The sequence below is a fragment of the Tachypleus tridentatus genome, chromosome 12, assembly GCF_004210375.1.
Source record: "Tachypleus tridentatus isolate NWPU-2018 chromosome 12, ASM421037v1, whole genome shotgun sequence".
NCBI classification, from domain to species: domain Eukaryota; kingdom Metazoa; phylum Arthropoda; class Merostomata; order Xiphosura; family Limulidae; genus Tachypleus; species Tachypleus tridentatus.
In genome coordinates this window covers 127,636,586-127,658,593 of record NC_134836.1, presented here as the reverse complement: position 1 = coordinate 127,658,593, position 22,008 = coordinate 127,636,586, and the positions used below count along the sequence as shown (strand labels likewise).

The 22,008-nt window shown below is 31.7% G+C and overlaps 1 protein-coding gene across 7 annotated transcripts in view; it reads left to right on the top strand.

Moving 5' to 3' along the window:
• Nucleotides 1–21,095, top strand: part of LOC143234656 (leucine-rich repeat flightless-interacting protein 2-like) — a 70,561-nt gene extending 49,466 nt beyond the window's left edge. For 2 of the 7 annotated variants that reach the window (XM_076472183.1, XM_076472182.1), the window contains exons 2-7: nucleotides 5,730–5,816; nucleotides 10,492–10,560; nucleotides 13,389–13,484; nucleotides 15,367–15,564; nucleotides 18,295–18,387; nucleotides 20,814–21,090. In XM_076472183.1, coding sequence (XP_076328298.1) covers nucleotides 5,787–5,816; nucleotides 10,492–10,560; nucleotides 13,389–13,484; nucleotides 15,367–15,564; nucleotides 18,295–18,387; nucleotides 20,814–21,017 — 690 coding nt within the window. In that variant the 5' untranslated portion in view covers nucleotides 5,730–5,786 and the 3' untranslated portion in view covers nucleotides 21,018–21,090. Of the gene's footprint in view, nucleotides 1–5,729; nucleotides 5,817–10,491; nucleotides 10,561–13,388; nucleotides 13,485–15,366; nucleotides 15,565–18,294; nucleotides 18,388–20,813 lie in introns of all 7 variants that reach the window. The other 5 variants (XM_076472180.1, XM_076472181.1, XM_076472178.1 and 2 more) reach the window with 5 other exon arrangements.
• Nucleotides 21,096–22,008: the final 913 nt, after the last annotated feature.

Sequence of the window (22,008 nt, the reverse complement as noted above, 5' to 3'; positions counted from 1 at the left end):
TGTTTTCTGTGGCTATTGACTAGTAACTCACTGTTTTCTGTGGCTATTGACTAGTAACTCATTGTTTTCTGTGGCTATTGACTAGTAACTCACTGTTTTCTGTAGCTATTGACTAGTAACTCACTGTTTTCTGTGGCTATTGACTAGTAACTCACTGTTTTCTGTGGCTATTGACTAGTAACTCACTGTTTTCTGTAGCTATTGACTAGTAACTCACTGTTTTCTGTGGCTATTGACTAGTAACTCACTGTTTTCTGTGGCTATTGACTAGTAACTCATTGTTTTCTGTGGCTATTGACTGGTAACTCATTGTTTTCTGTGGCTATTGACTGGTAACTCATTGTTTTCTGTGGCTATTGACTGGTAACTCATTTTTATTTTCTAGTCAGATTACAGTTTAGTCTAATATCAAATGAGAGGTTTTTGATGTAAAGATAACAGAAAATAGTAAAGTGAATAATAATTGATGCCTAGCCATTGGTACTTGGTGAAACTCCATAGCCTCCAAAATTGTCTTGTTTGTCCTCAGTGTTTTACAAAGCTATGCAGGTAATAACATTAGTGGTATATGTAAGTTATAGAAATATTGAAAATAATTTAAAAACACTCCATTATTATTAATTTAAAACCAATGAACAAAAACACGTGTACATAAATATTGGTTTTGTATCTTCAGTAACACCTTTCAGTCTTTAAAGTAAGGTAGTGACTGATAAGGCCTAATTAGCAATTATAAACCTTCCAATGTTACTATGATCTTAAAGCTTTATATATCATTTTAAACTTCTGTTGTGTTAAATTATGTAATACATAATGTAGTTTTAAATCAAATTTCACAAAGTATTTCATTGTTTTCATAAATTAAAAATGGAAGCATTTTGAGAAATAATTTGGTAAAATAATGTTATTCATGATGCACCTATTGATGTGTTTGTTGGTAAAATAATGTTATTCATGTGCACCTATTGATGTGTTTGTTGGTAAAATAATGTTATTCATGATGCACCTATTGATGTGTTTGTTTGTAAAATAATGCTATTCCTGATGCACCTATTGATGTGTTTGTTGGTAAAATAATGTTATTCATGATGCACCTATTGATGTGTTTGTTGGTAAAATAATGCTATTCCTGATGCACCTATTGATGTGTTTGTTGGTAAAATAATGTTATTCCTGATGCACCTATTGATGTGTTTGTTGGTAAAATAATGTTATTCATGATGCACCTATTGATGTGTTTGTTGGTAAAATAATGTTATTCCTGATGCACCTATTGATGTGTTTGTTGGTAAAATAATGTTATTCATGATGCACCTATTGATGTGTTTGTTTGTAAAATAATGCTATTCCTGATGCACCTATTGATGTGTTTGTTGGTAAAATAATGTTATTCATGATGCACCTATTGATGTGTTTGTTGGTAAAATAATGTTATTCATGATGCACCTATTGATGTGTTTGTTGGTAAAATAATGTTATTCATGATGCACCTATTGATGTGTTTGTTTGTAAAATAATGCTATTTGTGATGCACCTATTGATGTGTTTGTTGGTAAAATAATGTTATTCCTGATGCACCTATTGATGTGTTTGTTGGTAAAATAATGTTATTCATGATGCACCTATTGATGTGTTTGTTTGTAAAATAATGCTATTCCTGATGCACCTATTGATGTGTTTGTTGGTAAAATAATGTTATTCATGATGCACCTATTGATGTGTTTGTTTGTAAAATAATGCTATTCCTGATGCACCTATTGATGTGTTTGTTGGTAAAATAATGTTATTCATGATGCACCTATTGATGTGTTTGTTGGTAAAATAATGTTATTCATGATGCACCTATTGATGTGTTTGTTGGTAAAATAATGTTATTCATGATGCACCTATTGATGTGTTTGTTTGTAAAATAATGCTATTTGTGATGCACCTATTGATGTGTTTGTTGGTAAAATAATGTTATTCATGATGCACCTATTGATGTGTTTGTTGGTAAAATAATGTTATTCCTGATGCACCTATTGATGTGTTTGTTGGTAAAATAATGTTATTCATGATGCACCTATTGATGTGTTTGTTGGTAAAATAATGTTATTCATGATGCACCTATTGATGTGTTTGTTGGTAAAATAATGTTATTCATGATGCACCTATTGATGTGTTTGTTGGTAAAATAATGTTATTCGTGATGCACCTATTGATGTGTTTGTTGGTAAAATAATGTTATTCGTGATGCACCTATTGCTGTGTTTGTTGGTAAAATAATGTTATTCGTGATGCACCTATTGATGTGTTTGGTAAAATAATGTTATTCCTGATGCACCTATTGATGTGTTTGTTGGTAAAATAATGTTATTCATGATGCACCTATTGATGTGTTTGTTTGTAAAATAATGCTATCCCTGATGCACCTATTGATGTGTTTGTTGGTAAAATAATGTTATTCATGATGCACCTATTGATGTGTTTGTTGGTAAAATAATGTTATTCATGATGCACCTATTGATGTGTTTGTTGGTAAAATAATGTTATTCATGATGCACCTATTGATGTGTTTGTTGGTAAAATAATGTTATTCATGATGCACCTATTGATGTGTTTGTTTGTAAAATAATGCTATTTGTGATGCACCTATTGATGTGTTTGTTGGTAAAATAATGTTATTCATGATGCACCTATTGATGTGTTTGTTGGTAAAATAATGTTATTCCTGATGCACCTATTGATGTGTTTGTTGGTAAAATAATGTTATTCATGATGCACCTATTGATGTGTTTGTTGGTAAAATAATGTTATTCATGATGCACCTATTGATGTGTTTGTTGGTAAAATAATGTTATTCATGATGCACCTATTGATGTGTTTGTTGGTAAAATAATGTTATTCCTGATGCACCTATTGATGTGTTTGTTGGTAAAATAATGTTATTCATGATGCACCTATTGATGTGTTTGTTTGTAAAATAATGCTATTCCTGATGCACCTATTGATGTGTTTGTTGGTAAAATAATGTTATTCATGATGCACCTATTGATGTGTTTGTTGGTAAAATGTTATTCATGATGCACCTATTGATGTGTTTGTTGGTAAAATAATGTTATTCATGATGCACCTATTGATGTGTTTGTTTGTAAAATAATGCTATTTGGGATGCACCTATTGATGTGTTTGTTGGTAAAATAATGCTATTCATGATGCACCTATTGATGTGTTTGTTGGTAAAATAATGCTATTCATGATGCACCTATTGATGTGTTTGTTGGTAAAATAATGTTATTCGTGATGCACCTATTGATGTGTTTGTTGGTAAAATAATGTTATTCGTGATGCACCTATTGATGTGTTTGTTGGTAAAATAATGTTATTCGTGATGCACCTATTGATGTGTTTGGTAAAATAATGTTATTCATGATACACCTATTGATGTGTTTGTTGGTAAAATAATGTTATTCATGATACACCTATTGATGTGTTTGTTGGTAAAATAATGTTATTCATGATGCACCTATTGATGTGTTTGTTGGTAAAATAATGTTATTCATGATGCACCTATTGATGTGTTTGTTGGTAAAATAATGTTATTCATGATGCACCTATTGATGTGTTTGTTGGTAAAATAATGTTATTCATGATGCACCTATTGATGTGTTTGTTGGTAAAATAATGTTATTCATGCTGCACCTATTGATGTGTTTGTTGGTAAAATAATGTTATTCGTGATGCACCTATTGATGTGTTTGTTGGTAAAATAATGTTATTCATGATGCACCTATTGATGTTTTTGTTGGTAAAATAATGTTATTCATGATGCACCTATTGATGTGTTTGTAAATAAGTAATTGTTTACATCTTTCGTGTCAGATGTATTCTTCAATATGGATTCAAAATTAATAACGTACTTTCTAAGGTAATACAAAATTGACTTGTGCTGAACCTACATTCTCTGTACAGTTTTATTTCTGAATGAATTACCACTGAATACAATATTTATACCACGTATGAATCTGGTTTCTTCTACTTTGTGATAAAGGGACTTCTCTTAAAGGGTTTGTAGGTGTCTGAATTTGATTGGTTTTCATCTGAAAGACATTCTCCTTAGTGGTAGTAAATCTGTTGGCTTACTATGCTAAAACTTTGGATTTGGTTCTCATGGTGGATTTGCAACACAGATAAGCCATTGTGTATCTTTTAGGATAATAAGAAGCAATTTCACAAAGAAATGGAAGGATACATTAAATGTTTCTTATTTTCTAGTGATGGAAGAGCACTTGCTATTTATGTGTACTTACCTGAACACATTAAACAAAATGTAATGATGGTTTTATTTTGGCTTAATCCTTTGACTGCTGGTTTCAACATTTTTTAGCAAATGTCAGTCAGTCTGTCTAGGTTTTACATGTTTTGGTTGTCAAAGGAAATAGCTAATACTAAATGTCATTTCTAACAACTTTCATCATTGTAATCTGTTATATACAGCTTTAGGAAGTCAACAACTTTCATCATTGTAATCTGTTATATACAGCTTTAGGAATTAAACAGCTTTCATCATTGTAATCTGTTATATACAGCTTTAGGAAGTCAACAACTTTCATCATTGTAATCTGTTATATACAGCTGTAGGAAGTCAACAACTTTCATCATTGTAATCTGTTATATACAGCTTTAGGAAGTCAACAACTTTCATCATTGTAATCTGTTATATACAGCTTTAGGAAGTCAACAACTTTCATCATTGTAATCTGTTATATACAGCTTTAGGAAGTCAACAACTTTCATCATTGTAATCTGTTATATACAGCTTTAGGAAGTCAACAACTTTCATCATTGTAATCTGTTATATACAGCTTTAGGAAGTCAACAACTTTCATCATTGTAATCTGTTATATACAGCTTTAGGAAGTCAACAACTTTCATCATTGTAATCTGTTATATACAGCTTTAGGAAGTCAACAACTTTCATCATTGTAATCTGTTATATACAGCTTTAGGAAGTCAACAACTTTCATCATTGTAATCTGTTATATACAGCTTTAGGAAGTCAACAACTTTCATCATTGTAATCTGTTATATACAGCTTTAGGAAGTCAACAACTTTCATCATTGTAATCTGTTATATACAGCTTTAGGAAGTCAACAACTTTCATCATTGTAATCTGTTATATACAGCTTTAGGAAGTCAACAACTTTCATCATTGTAATCTGTTATATACAGCTTTAGGAAGTCAACAACTTTCATCATTGTAATCTGTTATATACAGCTTTAGAAGTCAACAACTTTCATCATTGTAATCTGTTATATACAGCTTTAGGAAGTCAACAACTTTCATCATTGTAATCTGTTATATACAGCTTTAGTCAACAACTTTCATCATTGTAATCTGTTATATACAGCTTTAGGAAGTCAACAACTTTCATCATTGTAATCTGTTATATACAGCTTTAGGAAGTCAACAACTTTCATCATTGTAATCTGTTATATACAGCTTTTGGAAGTCAACAACTTTCATCATTGTAATCTGTTATATACAGCTTTAGGAAGTCAACAACTTTCATCATTGTAATCTGTTATATACAGCTTTTGGAAGTCAACAACTTTCATCATTGTAATCTGTTATATACAGCTTTAGGAAGTCAACAACTTTCATCATTGTAATCTGTTATATACAGCTTTAGGAAGTCATGCAGAATACCTTGGACCACTTTAGAATGTTAATTTTTTTTATTCACAGGCAGAGGCTAGATTAGCTGCACGGAGGCAGGCACGTGCAGAGGCCAGAGAGATCCGAATGCGTGAGTTAGAGAAGCAACAGAAAGAGGTAACAATGTCTCAATAATGAAGGAATTATGTTATGAATTATTTTTCTTTGTTTTTTTTAAATTTTAAAACATTCAAGAAACCAGTAGTTTTAATTTTGGTTTACCTATGTATAAAGTATATTTTATTACAGTTTACAGTTTTTACAGTAAGTAAGATTAATTGTTAGAACAGGTACGGTGTTTCAATCACTGGTACAGTCATTATCAGGTAGACAAAGTTTAATGGTAAAGAATGTTCTGGTATTTAAATCAACATTCATAATCAAACAATGCATTTAAAATATAAAATGAATTGTAGTTACTTATTAATGAAATATTAATTTACATGAATTTTGTAGAATATTTTATACAAAATTGTTGAATAAGAATGTTTTGATGAACAGAATGTCACAGTACTAAACCATAGAATGTTTTGATGAACAGAATGTCACAGTACTAAACCATAGAATGTTTTGATGAACAGAATGTCACAGTACTAAACCATAGAATGTTTTTATGAACAGAATGTCACAGTACTAAACTGTAGAATGTTTTTATGAACAGAATGTCACAGTACTAAACTGTAGAATGTTTTGATGAACAGAATGTTACAGTACTAAACTGTAGAATGTTTTGATGAACAGAATGTCACAGTACTAAACTGTAGAATGTTTTGATGAACAGAATGTTACAGTACTAAACTGTAGAATGTTTTGATGAACAGAATGTCACAGTACTAAACTGTAGAATGTTTTGATGAACAGAATGTCACAGTACTAAACTGTAGAATGTTTTGATGAACAGAATGTCACAGTACTAAACTGTAGAATGTTTTGATGAACAGAATGTCACAGTACTAAACCGTAGAATGTTTTGATGAACAGAATGTCAACAGTACTAAACCACAGAATGTTTTGATGAACAGAATGTCACAGTACTAAACCACAGAATGTTTTTATGAATAGAATGTCAACAGTACTAAACCACAGAATGTTTTGATGAACAGAATGTCAACAGTACCAAACCATAGAATGTTTTGATGAACAGAATGTCACAGTACTAAACCATAGAATGTTTTGATGAACAGAGTGTCACAGCACCAAACCATGACCTGACTTTAACATAAGAAAAGTCAAAGAATATTTATTGATAAAAATCAGTCTCACAAGTAGCAAGGCACATCTGTATATATGCAAGTAACAAGACACATCTGTATATATGCAAGTAACAAGACACATCTGTATATATGCAAGTAACAAGGCACATCTGTATATATGCAAGTAACAAGGCACATCTGTATATATAGTTCTTGTTTTTTATATTTATTCATCTTTGGATTGTTTTTTTTTTTGTTTTGTTTAGCAGTATGTATATATGTAACGAAATTTTTACTTTTTCTTGTTCCTGGACAGAAAGTGTTATTTCCCAATTGTTTGTGCCTAAAGTAAATGGAAAAAGACCTATTTTTCTCTTCAAACTTTACTGTTGTTTTCTGGTAATGAAATTTCAAATTTATCCATTTTCCAGAACATTCCAGGTAGATTCAGTGCTGAGTAACTGATAGAGAATTTTCTCAAACTTACAAGAATTTTTGAGAACTTTCTAGAATGTTGTAGAACTCATGAGAATTTTCAAGAACCTTTTAGAATGTTTCCAGAACTTTCAATAGTAACATATATATATACAGGGGCTCACCACTCACCACTTTAGTTTAGTTGTAGCTGCCTAAGTGAACACACAGACCTATCTGATTTTATTAGATATGGCATCAAGAAGCTACAAGCATTCCCCAGATGCATCCAGAAGCCTCAAAGCTGTGCTGCTCCATGACAGGAATAAGTATCCGTCTCTTTCCCTGGTTCATTCTGTGCACCTCAGAGAGGAATACAACAGCATCAAGACCTTGTTAGAAGTCTTGAAGTATGATGAGTATGGCTGGGAGGTTATCAGATACTTCAAAATGGCGACATTCCTGATGGGTCTCCAAGGAGGCTTTACCAAGTTTCCATGTTATCTTTACCTTTGGAACAGCAGGGACACTGCAGAGCACTACAACAGGAAGCACTGGCCACAATGGACCGAGTTCTCTGTAGAAAGGCACAATGTCAAGTGTGAGTCACTAGTGGACTTCCAGAAGGTGTTGTTCCCACCATTGCACATAAAATTGGGTCTTATGAAACAATTTGTTACAGCTCTTGATAAGGAGTCTGCAGCCTTCAAGTACCTTCGAGACTTTTTCTCTAAACTGTCTGAGGCAAGGGTCAAAGCTTGGATCTTCGTTGGACCACAAATAAAGAAGATCCTGGAGTGCACAGGATTCCCGAGAAGCTCAGTAGGAAGGGATAAAAAGCTTGGGACAGTTTTGTCACAGTGATTTGGGGCTTCTTAGGCAATCAGAAGGCCGAAAATTATGTGGAACTGGTTGAGGCTTTGGTGAAGAACTATGGTAAAATGGCTACAGTATGTCCCTGAAAGTCCATATCCTTGATGCTCATCTTGATAAATTCAAGAAGAACATGGGAGCATACTCAGAGGAGCAAGGTGAGCACTTCCACCAAGATATACTGGACTTTGAACGCCGCTATCAAGAAGCGTATAATGAAAACATGGTGGGAGACTATTTTGGGAGCTGATACATGAAAGTGATTTACATGACAGTTGCAAATGTCAAAAAACTACTCACTTCTAAACATTTTTGTATAACTTTACTATAAATACATGTAAATCTTGATTCATATGTTGTTTTATTCAGACCTTATGTAAATGAAAATGTACAAATTTGCCCGTTTTTACATAGAAAATAGGTTAATTTCTAAATTTCATTATCCAGGTCACACAAGTAAAGTTTGAAGGGAATAATGGCCATTTTCTGTAGTTTTACAACATAAACAATTAAGAAATAACACATACTATCCAGGAACAAAATTTGTGTCACATAGTGTTATCTAAAAAATCCATTTGGATTGGTATTTTCAATGATAACTATGTGCAAACAGTTATGGAATTTAAGTATATTGTAGATTTTGAACATTTATTTATATAATAAAATATTCTTTTATGATGAGAGGAAACCCACTTGAAGGAAAAATATATTTTAAAAATGGCTGGTGTAGGTGTTAAAACTTTAATTAAAATAATGCAGAGGGCAATGTTAGGACCAAAATAGGTCATTTTCAGATAAGAAAACTTGCACCAAAGTTTGACTAGTTAGTTAAATAATAATGAAAATGACCTGAGAAGGTCGAAACATTATTCTTAAAGTTTCAGTACCCGTTCCAGTCATCTTTAGTAAACATTCTTTATCATTAAAACGTGATTACACCAGTGATTAAACTGTCGTACCTGTTCAGGTTTGATTATTGTTCTTCCATTGATTATCAACATAGGGCTATCACTTAGGCATGTATAAATAGAATCAGTTGTTGTTTACACCAGTTTGTTTAACTACATAGTTGATGTTAATGCTTTCCTCAGGTTTTTAGTTTATTTAACTAACTAGTTGATGTTAATGCTTTCCTCAGGTTTTTAGTTTATTTAACTGACTAGTTGATGTTAATGCTTTCATCAGGTTTTTAGTTTATTTAACTAACTAGTTGATGTTAATGCTTTCTTCAGATTTTTAGTTCATTTAACTAAATAGTTGATGTTAATACTTTCTTCAGGTTTTTAGTTTATTTAACTAACTAGTTGATGTTAATGCTTTCTTCAGATTTTTAGTTCATTTAACTAAATAGTTGATGTATATACTTTCTTCAGGTTTTTGTTTATTTAACTAACTAGTTGATGTTAATGCTTTCTTCAGATTTTTAGTTCATTTAACTAAATAGTTGATGTTAATACTTTCTTCAGGTTTTTAGTTTATTTAACTAACTAGTTGATGTTAATGCTTTCTTCAGATTTTTAGTTCATTTAACTAAATAGTTGATGTTAATACTTTCTTCAGGTTTTTAGTTTATTTAACTAACTAGTTGATGTTAATGCTTTCTTCAGATTTTTAGTTCATTTAACTAAATAGTTGATGTTAATACTTTCTTCACTTGGGCCTCTATAATAAGAATCGATTGTTATTTACACCAGTTTGTGGTTGGTGTTTTTTTACCCACCCTCTTCACAGTTAACATGTCTTCACTGAACTATAACATTATCATAACCAGAGATACAAACACTTCTTTGATGTTTCTAAAAAAGCCAAATGTTTATTCTAATGATTTTTGCTGATAGAAGTTTAAACAAGTACAAGCCAAAATATTTATAGCATATAAACAGCATCAGTTAGTGACTTTTACTGCTGATATATCAGTCAAAAGTGGTTACCACTGATACCAAGTTTAAAGACTTAAAGAGAATAAGGGTTTATTTTGAGTGAGTGACAACCACTTTCAAGTATACTGAAACGTGAAACTTAAATGTATATACTGAAAACTATTTTGAGATGTAAAGCATGGATGTAAATGTGCTTTGGTCTTTGAGTGAATATAACTTCATGATGCAGTTAGTGTCTGAACTAAATATTGGTAGAAACTATTTCATATTGTGCAGACTTGTTGCTTTGGCTTTTATGTTGTATGGGACAACATGGAAAAAAACAAACTTTTATTCAAATATCTATTAAAAATATCATAAACTGAAGTAAAATTGGAAGTGAAGATGTTTTTAGTGTTTGATAATATGATGAACTGTTTTATTACAATTTAGGCAGACCAGCAGAGTGATAAACACTATGAAATACTCAATGAACCATCACGAGGGAGAACTGGTCGAGAGGTGAGTGCTGAGAGCTGTTGTTATCAACAGTTATTAAAAACTTCTAGTTTTGTGAATTTTATTGGATTCTTAACAAACTTTTTGGAACTGTTATTTAATTTTTGTCACTTGTCTTGATAGCTTTTAATTATAGGTTTAGTGATATGAAGTGAACAATTACACAGATGTACAGGGTGTTTGGAAAGTCACTGTGTAGTTTTGTAATCATATTTTATTCAGTCTATTTCAAGCCAGCAACTGATAGCAGTGTTTAGAAACAAAATAAGAAGGATCCAGGCCTGTATTGATGCCAACAGGAGTCACTTTCAACAGAACACGCCATTGTTGAATATGTTAACAGAACACACAAAACCATTGTTGAATAAGTTAACAGAACACACAAAACCATTGTTGAATAAGTTAACAGAACACACAAAACCATTGTTGAATAAGTTAACAGAACACATAAAACCATTGTTGAAAAAGTTAACAGAACACGTAAAACCATTGTTGAAAAAGTTAACAGAACACACAAAACCATTGTTGAATGTGTTAACAGAACACACAAAACCATCGTTGAATGTGTTAACAGAACACACAAAACCATCGTGTTTATAATTGTCATTCATAGTTACCTCCTATATTCTACATTGAAACATGTCTGTTAATAAATATATAAGTGTACAGTGACTTTCTGAACACCCTGTATAATATTGTTAAATTTAAAGATGTCATGGTTTCCACATTTAATTCTTGTCCAAACAAATCTTTTCAAGTCTGGGGTTCTTGACTCTTTTTAACCATGAACCTAAAATATATTGATGGTTGTTTCTTTTAACAACATTTAAAGAAACTTTTTTAAGACTTCGGATTTTTACTTAGTCTGGAGCATTAATATGTGTAAATGAAATTGGATTGTGTATATTTGTATAAGATAATTTCTTTTGACTGTTACTATGTCATTTTAGTTTTGTTGTTAATATACAATTTTTCAGCTCAATTACCTGCAAAAGGCTTAAGTAATTGTACCAAGAGTTCGTGCGCTAAAACCTAAACGAGAAACTAAAATGAACATGGTCATGGTTGAAATAAATTACTCAATACAAATCTGAATATTCACGTTATAAGCTTAAACATGTATAGTTTGCATAAGATTTGTGTACCTGCTTTTGAAAATATGACTAATTATTTTTAGTCAACTGTAAGAAGTCATATTTGCTTGCCTGTGTGTTTGTGAGGAAGTTTGTGACTCATAATACTGTTCACTTTAATAGTACTTTAATAAAGAAAATTTAATTTTAAATAAGTGTTAACAGAACACACAATACCATCGTTGAATGTGTTAACAGAACACACAAAACCATCGTTGAATGTGTTAACAGAACACACAAAACCATCGTTGAATGTGTTAACAGAACACACAAAACCATCGTTGAATGTGTTAACAGAACACACAAAAACATTGTTGAATATGTCAACAGAACACACAAAACCATTGTTTAAAATGTTAACAGAACACACAAAACCATTGTTGAATAAGTTAACAGAACACACAAAACCATTGTTGAATGTGTTAACAGAACACACAAAACCATTTTTGAATGTGTTAACAGAACACACAAAATCATTGTTGAATAAGTATAGTTTTCATGATGTTGGGAAGACATGATTAAAAGTTCAATTTAAGACAGAAATGTAAAACTCTATAACCTGAGCCTTTTTCATCAGGGAGAAACAGTTTTCCTTCCATATGAAGTTACAGACTAGTGTAAAATTTAAATATATTTATCAGTGTTTTATTAAGAATTGTAAGGATGAATTATGTGTTATTTGGAAACTGTAAAAGGGGAATTTTAAAATGTTTCAAATTAATTGAAGAAGGTGAATTTTATTGTATTAAAAGTTAACCGATATCAACTTAGATTGAGTGGAGTGTGTAAACACGGGTTACTGAAGAAGTGTTGTGGCATTGATAAACAAATCATGTTTAAGTGTTATGGCATTGATAAACAAATCATGTTTAAGTGTTATGGCATTGATAAATAAATCATGTTTAAGTGTTATGGCATTGATAAATAAATCATGTTTAAGTGTTATGGCATTGATAAACAAATCATGTTTAAGTGTTATGGCATTGATAAATAAATCATGTTTAAGTGTTATGGCATTGATAAATAAATCATGTTTAAGTGTTATGGCATTGATAAATAAATCATGTTTAAGTGTTATGGCACTGATAAATAAATCATGTTTAAGTGTTATGGCACTGATAAATAAATCATGTTTAAGCTACTGATACATGCTTTGACTTTATAGCGTAAAATTATTCTGGAAAATTATGTAACTTGACATCATAATTTTTAACTTTTGGATAGCTGCTTAAATATAGCTTATGTAAAGTGTACTTGGTTATAAATTTTGTAATTTATTTATAAAAAATTAACGTGGTACATTATGTTCAACTTATACCAGGGTGTCTGGCTGATTATGACCAGTGACTAATGCGCAAGACTGTGGATCTGGGAGCTCTTTGTTCGTGTTCAGTTACCACATGTGCTAAAATCTGTTTAATGCATTTTAGGGCTGTAGGTGTGTTACAAGAGTGCACATAAAGTTAAGATGAGTGTAGTCCAAGGGTTGATGGGTGGCTGTTGACCTAGTCCTGTTTCCTTTTAAGTTAAATCTTTGTAATGGATAGTGCAGATAGTTCTAATAGTTTTGTGTGAATGTCCAAAGCAAACAGTTGAGTATACAAGGATAACATTGTTTTTTTAACCTGTGACTGTTGATATTATAAAGGATAAAATTAGGTGGAGCACATAAAAAGTAACCAACTTTTTGGTTTATAGGGAAGGTCGTCATCATTTGTTTCAAATACTTCATCTTATGCAAGCTCTAGACGCAGCAGTGAAGACATAAGTGATGAAAATACTAGAGAGTTAAAGGTGAGAGTGAACATAACGATAAGTGATACTGAAATTAAACTATATAGTCCTATCTAGGTAATGTAACGTGCATGACGAATGTGTTTGTGATGTCGAAAGTAGCCTAAAAGAGTCCTATCTAGGTAATGTAACAGTGCATGACAAATGTGTTTGCAGTAGTGTATCAATTTTATTATTAACAAATTTAAATTTGTTGCAATATCTGAAACTTTTTATTGGTGTATTTATTTACTGTTAAACCTTAGCAACATTTCAAATGTTTATTACTTTAATTTGTTTCTGTAGTTTTATATTAAGCATATTTTATTTCTTATTAAGTTTGTACAGGCGAGAGTCAGGTTTATTTTTTTTGTTGGTTCTACTGATCTTCTCTCACTTTTGTTGGACCAGTGTTTAAACACCACATTATTTTTTTTGTTGGTTCTACTGATCTTCTCTCACTTTTGTTGGACCAGTGTTTAAACACTACATTATTTTTTTTGTTGGTTCTACTGATCTTCTCTCACTTTTGTTAGACCAGTGTTTGAAACACTACATTATTTTTTTTGTTGGTTCTACTGATCTTCTCTCACTTTTGTTGGACCAGTGTTTAAACACTACATTATTTTTGTTGTTGGTTCTACTGATCTTCTCTCACTTTTGTTGGACCAGTGTTTAAACACTACATCAGAAAATATATTTCAATACTCACATAAAGTTTTAAATTCAGAATGTTTGTACTGTTGGATTGTGAGAAAAGCGTAGTAATTTGTTTTACAAGATGTTTTGTACTGCATGTAACTCAATATTTTATGATATTCAGAACGTTGTAAAAGCTTCAAAGATAAAGATTCATGTTGTAGGTATTGCACACATACAAATTTAAGATGTTTTATGGTAGAACCATTAATAGTGTAGTAATGTCTTATCAAGTGAAAATGTGTAATATATGATTTATAACTCTTGGTTTGTATTGTTAAAAGACTAGAATATGAAAGGTAGAAATCACAAGTTCCAAAAAAACAAGTACATAGAATAATATAACATTAGAATAAAATCAGATTATGAAACAGTGTTATAACTTGTTGAATCCATAGCAGTATCATTTCTGTGACATATTATTATTCTTTCTGTTCTTGGTTGACACAACCCAATAGTTAAGTTAAGGTGCTTCACTCGCAGTTTGTTGGTTACGGGTTCTAATTTCTGTCATATCGAATATACTCTCTCTTTCTGTCAATGGCCTGGCATGGCTAGGTGTTTAAGGCACTCACCTCATAATGTGAGGGTTGCGGATTTGAATCCCTACAGCACCAAACATGCTCACTATTTCAGCTGTGGGGGAGTTATAATGTGATGGTCAATCTCACTATTCTTTGGTAAAGAGTAGCTCAAGAGTTAGCGATGGGTGGTGATGACTAGCTCTCTTCCATCTAGTCTTACACTGCTAAATTAGGGATGACTAGCTCTCTTCCATCTAGTCTTACACTGCTAAATTAGGGATGACTAGCTCTGATAGCCCTCGTGTAGCTTTGCAAGAAATAAAAAACAAAACAAAAAAAACTTTCTGACAAGGGTGTGTGATGGTCAACACCACTGTTAGTTGGTAAAAGAGTAGGTCAAGAATTGGCAGTGGGTAAGGATGGCTAGTACAGATGGCCCTCGTGTAACTTTGGATGAAATTGAAAACAAGCCAATATGTTTGTTCCTTGAGATAAATCTTTGTGGTTTTAATATTTTTGAGTTCGGGATTATTTTGGGATCATAAATCAACTCCAGTTTCAAGCTGGAGCAAAAATATGAATATTTATATTTTTATAGAACCACTAAGTTCTTAAAAAAAGAACAAAAGACATGAGTAATTAGCTTTTCTTTGAAGATAATAAAATGGTTTCTTTTTCAGCATCAGTTACAAGATTTAGACAAGAAGTTTAAGAAAGCCATGATCAGTAATGCACAACTTGATAATGAAAAATCATCTCTCACTTACAATGTTGACACTTTGAAAGATGAAGTACAAGAAATGGAAGAAAATTATATTCAGGCACAAAAAGATTATAAAGAGAAGTCCAGGGTAAGGTTTTGTAAAGAGAAGTCCAGGGTAAGGTTTTGTAAAGGTTCTACAAGTATTTTTTTGTAAAGGTTCTACAAGTATTTTTTTGTAAAGGTTCTACAAGTATTTTCACAAATGCAGAGTATCCAAAGTGTCTGGAACCATTGGTGATTTGGCTTTTCTTAAATTCTAGGTATGTGACCTATTATGGCACTGTCGGAGCATGAGAAGATTGAATTAATCAAAACTTATTGTGAATTACAAATACAACATGTGGAATTCATTCTATACAATTTATTGAAGTATTCGTGGTTCCAGACTTTTGGATATGCTCTGTACCTTGACTTTTATGAAAACATTTTGAATGGGATGAGGGTCTATTCTTTCTCGAAATGGATGAAGATGTATTCTTTGTGGAATTTCATTCTTGTAAAGATAATGTGATTTGTTATTATTTCTTGTAAGTGTGTGAAAACTTGCTCCTTAGAGAGGTGTGCTACATTTGTACTACATTTGTGCTACATTTGTAGCTAACTTCTTACTGATGCATATTTTTATTTATCACAAATGTTTTTAGTGAGTGTTAAATGAACCTCTGTCAGAGCATGTATATTTACAGTATCTTTCTATCTTTTTGTCCATTCATTGATGTATTTATTAGAAGTACATGAAATGCTTTATAGATGTATTATGAAAAGAGTCATATTAAGAACTGATAATCTTTTGACAATTCTTTTCTTAGTTGTGGAACATTGTAATGGTAGTGATTGCTGTGTTTTCTACTTCATATCTGTAAATTAATAAGAACCAGATGTTGTGCATCCTTTAAAACTTACAGATGTCTTATGTGGTTACATCATCTAATAACTTTTAAACCTTATTAAGCAGTAATATACATTGTATGTGTATTAATGCACTACTGGAAATAATTGTGGAAATGTCGAATAAAATGTGTATGAAATGCAACTGTTGTGGGATTGATTTTTCTATTGTGTGAAAATGAACTACATCAGAGTATAGTCATGTGTTGAAAGTCTGCATTGTGACTGGCTGTGGTATGGAGAATACTGTCACAGTTCACAGAAATACCACAGAACAAGCATGCATTAACCCAAGATTTGACTGGTGAAGATTACTACATGTGAAAAACTGAGGCAAAAATTATATGTTTTGAGAAGAGCTGCATGGAAGCTAAAGATAGTAAGTGAAACATAAGAATGCAGTACCTGTTGTTACAATGACCTAGGTACAGTTAGCACAAAGTAATGTCAGTGGATGTGTAGCTGACCAAGAACCACTACTTAGGTAAATAAAACCTGAAGTCAGCATCAAACTTCAGACAATTGAATGAGTAAAGCAGGAAGAGCATTCTTTTTACGTATAAATCCAAATTTTAATTGTTTTGTAACAATCACTGAGGGTCAGTTGTAGAGAAGAGAACGATATTATGACCAGCATGCAACATCTGTTTTGTAGAGAAGAGAATGATATTATGACCAGCATGCAACATCTGTTTTGTAGAGAAGAGAATGATATTATGGCCAGCATGCAACATCTGTTTTGTAGAGAAGAGAATGATATTACGGCCAGCATGCAACATCTGTTTTGTAGAGAAGAGAATGATATTATGACCAGCATGCAACATCTGTTTTGTAGAGAAGAGAATGATATTATGACCAGCATGCAACATCTGTTTTGTAGAGAAGAGAATGATATTACGCCAGCATGCAACATCTGTTTTGTAGAGAAGAGAATGATATTATGACCAGCATGCAACATCTGTTTTGTAGAGAAGAGAATGATATTATGACCAGCATGCAACATCTGTTTTGTAGAGACGAGAATGATATTATGGCCAGCATGCAACATCTGTTTTGTAGAGAAGAGAATGATATTACGGCCAGCATGCAACATCTGTTTTGTAGAGAAGAGAATGATATTATGACCAGCATGCAACATCTGTTTTGTAGAGAAGAGAACGATATTATGGCCAGCATGCAACATCTGTTTTGTAGAGAAGAGAATGATATTATGGCCAGCATGCAACATCTGTTTTGTAGAGAAGAGAATGATATTATGACCAGCATGCAACATCTGTTTTGTAGAGAAGAGAATGATATTATGACCAGCATGCAACATCTGTTTTGTAGAGAAGAGAATGATATTATGACCAGCATGCAACATCTGTTTTGTAGAGAAGAGAATGATATTATGACCAGCATGCAACATCTGTTTTGTAGAGAAGAGAATGATATTATGACCAGCATGCAACATCTGTTTTGTAGAGAAGAGAATGATATTACGGCCAGCATGCAACATCTGTTTTGTAGAGAAGAGAATGATATTATGACCAGCATGCAACATCTGTTTTGTAGAGAAGAGAATGATGTTATGACCAGCATGCAACATCTGTTTTGTAGAGAAGAGAATGATGTTATGGCCAGCATGCAACATCTGTTTTGTAGAGAAGAGAATGATATTATGACCAGCATGCAACATCTGTTTTGTAGAGAAGAGAATGATATTATGGCCAGCATGCAACATCTGTTGAAGTATGTTGGGAGACTGTTGCAAGTGTAGACATTATCTCAACGAGTGCAGCCGTTGAACGATAAGAAATTAAAGGCACCTTGACTGCTGACTGGTACAATAAAAGTTTTGTGTATCATGTAATACCCTCAATTTGTAAGTGTTCTTATGACATATTACATGTATTTATAATATTCTGATTATGTTACTTGTTGTGATATACCTTTGTTTTTTGTGGGTTTTTTTCAGGCATATGATCAGCTAAATAGATACTTCAAAGAAATGAAGGAAGAAGTTGAATTTTTAAAAGAAAGCTTAAAACAAAGGGATGAATTAATAGAGGTAGAGTTTTATGTTACTAATAGAAAAAACTTGAAAGTATTGAAATTATAATCAATTTGTTATGTAAAATCAATCACGATACTTAAATACACATAGTAAAATAAATACAAGCCACAAGATAACTTTTCATGTCAAACAGAAACCGTAAACTTTAATAATATGAATTCATTCATCTCGTTAATGTTTAAATTAAACCTGTCACTGGGTGCTTATAACCTAAAGATATGAAAAGGTTAATCTTCTCAAGACAAAATATTCTTAATAGAACTTATTAAGAATTATTTGTGTATGTAGGTACATTACAATTGTTGAATAGTTCTAAAGAGTGTGATATAGCTAAAATGTCTTTGTGCTCTGAGTGTGAGAAGACAGTGTTACAGAAGAGAGTATAGAATCCAGAAATTACTTCTTCAGTAACTAGGAGAAACATATTTGAAGAATTTAAGACGCTTTGGGTGTAAGAAGAGAGAGTATCTGTTTGAAACTAGTACTATGTTTCAACGTAGTATTTGTTTCTCACTTATATATTGTTTTTACTTAATTGAAAGTTGTAATTAAACTGTGACTTTTATATTAATGGATGTACACCAAGGAGTGAATGATGTATGCTTAAAGTTTCACATTTTATGAGTTTTTCTTATCAACCATAGCATCTTTGGAATACCTTCTTTTACAGTGCAGGGTACATATTTGGTAGTTTTATATTTTTACCTACAATAAATATTACAAGCTGTAGTTAAAGCATTTATATTATAATATCAAAATTTTGTAATTCTGTTTCATTTGAGAACTAGTAAACATAAAAATTATTTGCACTTGTTTTAATGTTGTTCATGTTGCTGATCCATATAATCTGGAAATGTTTTACAAAACTTCTTGTGATAAACCTTTTAAAATCATTAAAGAAAAGGTTTGGTTGGTTTCTTAAAAAACAAAGCAGGAACTCTACACCATGAAATACCATTTTCTTATGGACGCATTGGAGAGTGAAACATCAGTTTGAAATAACAAAAAAGGCCCAGCATGGCCAGGTGGGTTTAGGCATTCGACTCACAATCTAAGGGTCATGGGTTCGAATCCCTGTCGCACCAAACATGCTCGTCCTTTCAGTCGTGGGGCATTATAATGTGGCGGTCAATCCCACTATTCATTGGTAAAAGAGTAGCCCAAGAGTTAGCGGTAGATGGTGATGATTAGCTGTCTTTCCTTTAGTCTCACACTGCCAAATTAGGGACGGCTAGCATAGATAGCCCTCAAGTAGCTTTGCAAAAATTTAAAAACAAGCAAAACAAAAAATAACAAAAGGGATTCTGTGAAACACAATTTTTTGTTTTAGAAAACACAAAATTATTAAGGAAAATTACTGTTTTTGAAATATTTTTATCCTAAAATTGTGCAATCTAGATTATGATATTTATTGTGACACTAAAAACAGTTATCTTAGGTGTAAAATGACTAGATTATGATATTTATTGTGACACTAAAAACAGTTATCTTAGGTATAAAATGACTAGATTATGATATTTATTGTGACACTAAAAACAGTTATCTTAGGTATAAAATGACTAGATTATGATATTTATTGTGACACTAAAAACAGTTATCTTAGGTATAAAATGACTAGATTATGATATTTATTGTGACACTAAAAACAGTTATCTTAGGTATAAAATGACTAGATTATGATATTTATTGTGACACTAAAAACAGTTATCTTAGATGTAAAATGATTAATCTCATTAGATTTGTGTTTCAAATGTAAAAAACTCATCTGTGGATTAGTTAGTATACATCAAAAGGTATGTGTGTTTACCGTAGTTGCTAACTGTGGACTGGTGATGTTTTTTTTATATATATTATTTTCAATTTTACTCAATAGAAGACAACAGTAAATTATTTATTCTCACCGTTATATGGTGTATTATCTGTAGTTGAAAGAACTCCTAATTCTTATGAGTTAATAGAAGTATTAAGAAAGGTCAAGGTATATTAACTGTACTGACAATTGGATAATAAGGTATGGATTTAAAATTAATGTGTTTCTTAATGTGTATAATTCTTTACATTAAAATTAATGTGTTTCTTAATGTGTATAATTCTTTACATTAAACTTTGGTTTCAAAGTTGCATTTCTTCACCAGTATTACAGACAATGGTTACAGAATTATGATGTATATTTCTGTTTCTCTAAATTGATTTCACAATAAAGAGTTCCACCGTATTAAAAACCTGCTGCCACATTCATACTAGAACTCGTGAACATAAAGAACAGGAACCGCTAGTTGATCTCCGTGGAATTGACAGTAGAACGTTGACTGTAGCAACTTGATTTTTGAGAAAAATATGCTTTTTTGTGTAACTTACTCTTGTGTCCTGTTGAATCATGTGCTACATTTTTTTGTTGAATTACGTGCTACACTTTGCAGGATTATGGACTGGTCTTAGTGGGAGGAGAGGAAACTCTCGTTAATGGAGATGTTAATGCTAACAGTTCTAGGAATACACCAGACAGTTCAACTCCAGTGTTATTGGGCAGAGCTGCCTTAGTTTCTGAAGAAGCTGCCCAGATTTTAGAAGAAGGAGGAGAAGGATCTCTCGGTGTGTTATGTCAGATAAACGTCTTTAGTTAAATTATTAGGTGTCTCTTGGTGTGTTATGTCAGATAAACGTCTTTAGTTAAATTATTAGGTGTCTCTTGGTGTGTTATGTCAGATAAACGTCTTTAGTTAAATTATTAGGTGTCTCTTGGTGTGTTATGTCAGATAAACGTCTTTAGTTAAATTATTAGGTGTCCCTTGGTGTGTTATGTCAGATAAACGTCTTTAGTTAAATTATTAGGTGTCTCTTGGTGTGTTATGTCAGATAAATGTCTTTAGTTAAATTATTAGGTGTCTCTTGGTGTGTTATGTCAGATAAATGTCTTTAGTTAAATTATTAGGTGTCTCTTGGTGTGTTATGTCAGATAAACGTCTTTAGTTAAATTATTAGGTGTCTCTTGGTGTGTTATGTCAGATAAATGTCTTTAGTTAAATTATTAGGTGTCTCTTGGTGTGTTATGTCAGATAAATGTCTTTAGTTAAATTATTAGGTGTCTCTTGGTGTGTTATGTCAGATAAACGTCTTTAGTTAAATTATTAGATGTCTCTAGGTGTGTTATGTCAGATAAACGTCTTTGGTTAAATGATTAGATGTCTAGGTGAGTTATGTCAGATAAACGTCTTTGGTTAAATGATTAGATGTCTCTTGGTGAGTTATGTCAGATAAACGTCTTTGGTGAAATGATTAGATGTCTCTAGGTGAGTTATGTCAGATGAACATCTTTAGTTAAATGATTAGATGTCTCTAGGTGAGTTATGTCAGGTAAACGTTTTTAGTTAAAAGACTGGATATCTGTAGGTGTGTTATGTTAAATAAGTGTCTTTCGTGAAAAGATTAAAGTAGAAAGTAATTCTTACCTAAAGCTAATGTGAATATGTTTTGAATAACAATAATTGCAGTAATGATTTAAACATTTTTAACAATTGTATAAGAAGCTGTGAACCTAGCTGCCATAGCTTTACTATAAATGAAGTTATTAACTGTTTTAGAGAGATAAAACTACCACCATTTGTTTTTAAAAAA